The sequence below is a fragment of the Setaria viridis genome, chromosome 9, assembly GCF_005286985.2.
Source record: "Setaria viridis chromosome 9, Setaria_viridis_v4.0, whole genome shotgun sequence".
NCBI lineage: Eukaryota > Viridiplantae > Streptophyta > Magnoliopsida > Poales > Poaceae > Setaria > Setaria viridis.
The window spans coordinates 132110-138358 of record NC_048271.2 but is presented as its reverse complement, the minus strand read 5'-3'; the positions used below and the strand labels follow the sequence as shown (position 1 = coordinate 138358).

Genomic DNA, 6249 nt, shown 5'->3' with positions numbered 1-6249 from the left:
GATCCGCCACTGACCGGGACGGAGGGAGTATACGCAACCTCTCAGTATTTTTCTTTCTCCATGACGAACCCCGCGTCACTGGCAGCAGTAGCGCCATTTGTTTGTGTAATTTGCATGGGCCGAGGAGGGTGCGGTAACTGCGCCACGCAAATTGAGAGAGAAGCAACAGGAAGCATCCGTGGCAAGCACCGTAAAAAAGAAGAGCAGCAGCCGGTACGGTGGCAGTGCTGCTGCTAGCTTTACCTTTACGCGCGCCTTTGCTTTTTTCTTTTTATATGCATACGGATCGGAGTAGGCAGAAGATCGATCGAAGAGAGGCGATCGAGGGAGAGATCGACCTTTACGCGTTGCGCTTCAGCCATGGCTGGCGGTGGCAAGCTAGCAGTAGCAGGGGAGATGCCTGGGAGATGGTGGAAGGAGGAGGAAGGTCCCAGAAGGGAGGCTAGGTGGAGAGGCGGGGCGGCACGTGTCCCACCACCTGTAGGCCGCGGAGCACACGTGTCGTCGATCTCATTCATCAGCTCCGATGCCGATCCACTCCTCTCTATTTATGCTGCTCCACCCCCGCTGGCAACCAGCAGATCATCTTCCTCCTCGCATCGCCATTGCTGATCTGATAGCTGGTTCATCATCAGAACACACCACCAACAAAAGCAACCATGGCCGGCATGGGCCGCGGCATGATCGCTCCGCTTCTGGTTCTGAACCTGATCATGTACGTGGTGGTAATCGGGTTCGCGAGCTGGAACCTGAACCACTTCATCAACGGGGAGACCAACTACCCCGGCGTTGCCGGCAACGGCGCCACCTTCTACTTCCTGGTGTTCGCCATCCTTGCCGGGGTGGTGGGCGCCGCCTCCAAGCTGGCCGGCATCCACCACGTGCGCTCCTGGCGCGGGGACAGCCTGGCCACCAGCGCCGCCTCCGCCCTCATCGCCTGGGCCATCACCGCCCTCGCCTTCGGCCTCGCCTGCAAGGAGATCCACATCGGCGGCCACCGCGGGTGGCGCCTCCGGGTGCTCGAGGCCTTCGTCATCATCCTCGCCTTCACCCAGCTGCTCTACGTCCTCGCGCTCCACGCCGGACTCTTCGGCAACCAGTTCCCGGCCCATCATGGATACCCGCCGGCGGCAGATCACTACGCAGCAGACAAGCCCACGGCAAGGGTCTGAATGTATGTATATATGAGTATGGAGGATAAGTATGGAGGATGTGCATCATCATCCTACATAGCTTTGCTCTGTCGTTGTGCATGGTACGTAATAAAAATGTAATGCTCCGTCGTCAAGGTTTGTGTGGGTCTGTCTCTGTAATGCTGCTGCTTTATAACGCGAATGCATTTGTATCCCATCCGCTCCCAAGCAAAGCCTGAAGCAATTTTAATGGCTATAGATCATGGAGGCAATACAAGGAGAGTTTATTACTCACTGATCAAAAGAATAGAGGCTGAACACACCTTGGCAACATAAAGCTTTAACCAAAATATTGGGTTTACAATACAAGATATGTTAAAAAAGGGCTATGAAAACAAAGCAGCAGGTGCATTACCCAGAGTTACTGTACCCGAGCAGCAAGAGGTTTTGGCACTCTCACAACTCCAACCAGTTTGGCTGCAGCGTATCATAGAGGGTTATAGTACTGTACCAGAACTCGAGGAATTACTGGCTGCTTTATCTGTCAGCACCCCTATTGGACACTTTTCTCTAAAGCAAGGGTTGATCAGATATAAAAACAGAATTTGGTTAGCACATAACACAACAGCACAACAGAATGTAATACAAGCTCTTCATGCCGGTCCTGTTGGAGGGCATTCTGGGACACATGCAACATATGTTAAAATTAAGAACCTGTTTGCCTGGCCTGGTCTCAAGAAGATGGTGCAAGCATTTGTCACTCAATGTTCTATCTGTCAACAAGCCAAACTTGCTGCAGCCCCTCCCTGTCCCTGATTATGCCTGGCAAATTGTATCTCTGGACTTCAATGGGTTGCCAACTTCTAAGCACTTTAATTGCATCCTTGTGGTAGTAGATAAGTTTTCTAAATATGCTCGCTTTATTCCATTATCTCATCCATTCACTGCTATGAAAGTTGCCATATTCTACGTGGATAATATGTACAAGTTGCACGGGTCTGATAGGGACAGAGCATTATTTCTAATCTTTACAAGCACTTTTTTGCAAGAGCTATTCAAATTGTCAGGCACTGATCTGAAAATGAGCTCGGCTTATCATCCCTAAGCCGATGGACAGAATATGGACAGAATGAAACTACACTTGGACAACATTTCCAGGCGGCTCCAGCTCGGGGACAAGCTTTTGGCAAGAGCTATTCAACATTTCCTATGGACAGAATGAAACTACACTTGGACAACATTTCCTGGCGGCTCCAGCTCGGGGACAAGCTTTTGGCAAGAGCTATTCAAATTATCCGGCACTGATCTAAAAATGAGCTCAGCTTATCATCCCTAAGCCGATGGACAGAATAAAACTACACTTATCATCCCTACGCCGATGGACAGAATAAAACTACACTTGGACAACATTTCCCGGCACTACTCTTGGACAACATTTCCCGGCGGCTCCGGCTCGGGGACAAGCCGGGGGGAATTGTGCGGCGGAACCACTCAAATTAACCTGACTAAAATGCACTTAAGTCATCTGCTGTTCGTCGGATTTCATCCGATAAACCACTTACTCAGGATCGAGAAACATTGCTCGTACGAAGGTGAGCGGGTACAGAGATTACAACATTCTCATCACATTAACATAGTTCAACAATTTATTACATCAAAGTTTTCGAAATTCAGAGTTTTTGAAATTCAGACAGAGTTTGCAAGGTTGTAAACAATAAAGAAATAAAACAAACAGAAGCTACACGACGATACACAATACCATAGCGAAGCCGATCATGATATCAATGACCCTGTCCTCGCCGTTTGAGGAGGGATCTCACTCGACTTTCCAACCCGGAGGGAGCTGAGTAGGCCAAGTGACGCTAGCAGCCAAACTATTGATATTATCTAAAAAGTTATGCGACAAGATATTATCTAAAAAGTTATGCCACAAGCAAGGCTGAGCAACTAATACTTAGCAAGACTGAACCGGCAGGTGATAGCTACTTCACCAACTCCTAGACATGCAAAGCTTTTTGGCTGTGCGTTTGTTTTTGCCAAAAGCGACTAAAGTTGCTCCTTACTTTCAACATTTTAGCTCAAGTTTTAAGTTCATTAACCAGTCTAAATTAGCAAATTACACTAAGCAAGCATAGTTTCCAAATAATTAAAGATAAGCATCAAGATTAATATCATCATCATGTTCCATCTTTACTCAGTGCGGAATAGCAATCAAGCAGTTCCAAACTGTGAGAGGCAAACGAATCGATTCGAATTTATTAACCATGCATAGCGAACATAATCCCACAACATCCGCGCATCACGAAGGGTCGCTTCACTTGTCAGCCGTCCCCATCGATCCCTTAGGCACGTGTCAGGTCCAAACTTCCTTTGGTATGCAATGCTCCATAGTTCCGCCCTCTGCCGTACTGTGACCGCACTTGCACCCACATGATGCACCATGGAAACGACGTTCTAAGGACAGCAGGAATATAAGTCACGCCCCAGTTCAATCAGGTACTATGCTTCCCCATCCCATACTAGGTATGAGATTAGTACTTTCAAACACTTGATCACGAACGCCAACATGTTTCGACTTTAGCAAGTTCATCTAGACAGACGGGGCAAACCACCATATTGGAACCATTCCCGATCCCGTCCGTCATCCTTATGGTTGTAGCTTGAGTAAACAAACAACTCCTGTAACTCGCGAGTGACAGGCAATCACTCGACTTTTACTGAGTCCTAATTTAGCACAGTAACTACTCGACTTCAACAACTAGTGTTCAAATCAAGGTACTAAGTTCATGCATATAAGGTTTCAATCAACTCCTATAAACGTAAATGCATAATCATAAGCATCAACATATTGCATAATTTAAAAATAGGGAAGCATGCACCGGGGCTTACCTTCAGGTTCAGAAAAAGTTAGTGAGTCTTCAGGGTCTTGATCTAGCTCGGGCTCAACTTCCGTGTGATGTAGTTCTGCGACGGGTTCCTCTTCCAGCGCAGGGTGGAGCTCGTAGGTTCCGTCGGCGATATTAACTTCTACACGACATGCATATGCAGAAAGTTCAAATTCTCCATGCTTTTATATGAAGGATGCAAGACATGAATTTTTATTGAAGTAAAGGTTGCATTTCGACCCCATTCACCTAAACAAGGTTCTAAACTTTCATTATCTTCATGAAGTAAGGTGTTTGTGGTTTAAAACTCGGGGTTGACTTTGATGGTGATTGTGTACACATTTAAGGTTCTTACAACTTAGATCTTCACAAGGAAGGGGGGGTCACTTTTAGGATTGTTCGAGGTTCATTTGAAAAGTCATTTATTTCTGAATGTTTTGATGTACCTCTTCCAAAAAGTACCAATTAAGCTTACTAGGACTTAACATTTTCTTTATTCATTTAAACTGATTCCTTATCCAAAATTTGTTTTCACACTCAAACAGTAACATATGGTATTGACAAATAGCAGTACCTCACTCATGTCATCAATGAGTTACTGTAAAAATTTGGGATCCATTAGATTAGTAAAAAATAATTAAAATTATTTTATTATCCAAGGGTAGCATGTACTTCACCATTTTTATCTCAAAACCTACAATGATTCTGGGGGAGAAACTTTAACAGTGGGTTGAAGGCGTGTTACAGAAACTTTGGTGAATTTTTCATGGTTTTTAGTGAAGGACAACTATTTCCCACATATTAGTCCAATTTCTCTTTCTGTAAAAAGAAAAGTGGGTTTCTTTCTGTTTTGACTAGGTTCTATATTTTTCCTACAAACTACGCTTCACCACTGACCTATTCCAATTGGTTTCACATTTTTATCATCTCTGGATTAAAACCTATGCAAAAAGAAAGGTCTACCTACAGATTTCAATTACCAACTAAAACAGTGACTTAAAAGTCTATGCTAGACTCCTAAATATTTTTCTAAGTTCCTACTCTCTGAAACATACATCTGAGAGTTGGATTTACCTTTTTATCATTTTTCTTCGATTTACTATGATTTAAATGACCTAGATAAGAAATAAATCATAAAACAATATTTCTAACAGTAACATGTGCAAGATCATTTTTATATGAAACTAGACAATTCACTGAGTCCAACAAAATTTATTTGGCATTTTTCTGACTTTTCTACGATTTATGGTGCATTTACAAAGTTTAATCTATTTTCTACCAGTTTAAAACAATTAACCTAAACAAACTTACAATCTAACCCTTACGCCTATGGTTTAATTGCGCATGGGTCCCTAGTTCTTGCGCTAAGGCCCCTGGATAAAATGCAACCGATGTAATGTGGTCCCTACGGTGTCCACGGCGGCGGGCGGGTAGAATCCCGGTGATCTAGGGCTCGACTCGTGGGAACAAGGGGTCAGGGGTGCGGGTGTGCTCATCGTGAGGGGCTTAGGGCAGGTCTCGGGCAGTGGCGAAGGCGAAACGACGGCGAACGGCCGTGGGAACGAAAGGCGGGTGCGACGGCGGGGAGCTCCGGTGTTCCGGTACCGGCGGGCTCCCTGGCGGGCAACGGGCGGCGCGGAGAGCTTCGCGGGGTGGTGCGGAGGCGATTGGGGATGGTGGCGAGTGAGGGCGCTAAGCGGAAAGGGGGTCTCCACGACGGGGTGCGCGACGGCGCGAAGCAGAAAGCAGAGCAGAGGTGAGCTCGGGTGCGGGGAGCTTCGGGCGGCGCATTGGTGCTATTTATAGCGCCGGGAGGGAGCGGGGGAGTGAGGCAAGGCGTCGGCGTGGCTCAACGGATAAGACCGGAGGGTGCGGTGGGGTTGCGGGCAAGCCATTGGCAGAGGGGCTCCATTGGAGACGGGCACGGAAGCTCCGAGATAGGATCTTCGGCTCACTGGACGCGGGCGATTTGGGGTGTGGAGTAGCGGCTTTGCCGGGCGGAGGGATTGGCGAGTCGGGCGCCGTCGAGTCGCTGTCGGGGTGGCGCATTGGGCGGAGGTGTGGAGCTAGCGGGCGGCGGTGGCGTGGTGCAAGTGGAGGGGCAGAGCTTGGCGCGCGGTTGGGCAAGGGAGATCGCGGGGAGGGGAAGAGGTAGGCACGCCGCTTGATTGGGTAGCCAGGGCTCGTCGTCCTGTCGAGTCCGAGACGGGGGTTGGTTGGCGGCGAGACGC

The 6249-nt window shown here is 47.6% G+C and overlaps 1 protein-coding gene across 1 annotated transcript; it reads left to right on the top strand.

Moving 5' to 3' along the window:
- Window positions 1–283: 283 nt before the first annotated feature.
- Window positions 284–1350, top strand: LOC117839924 (membrane protein PM19L). Its single transcript, XM_034720359.2, has one exon. The coding sequence runs from the start codon at window positions 660–662 to the stop codon at window positions 1170–1172; it is 513 nt and encodes a 170-aa protein (XP_034576250.1). The 5' UTR covers window positions 284–659; the 3' UTR covers window positions 1173–1350.
- The last annotated feature ends 4899 nt before the right edge of the window (window positions 1351–6249 follow it).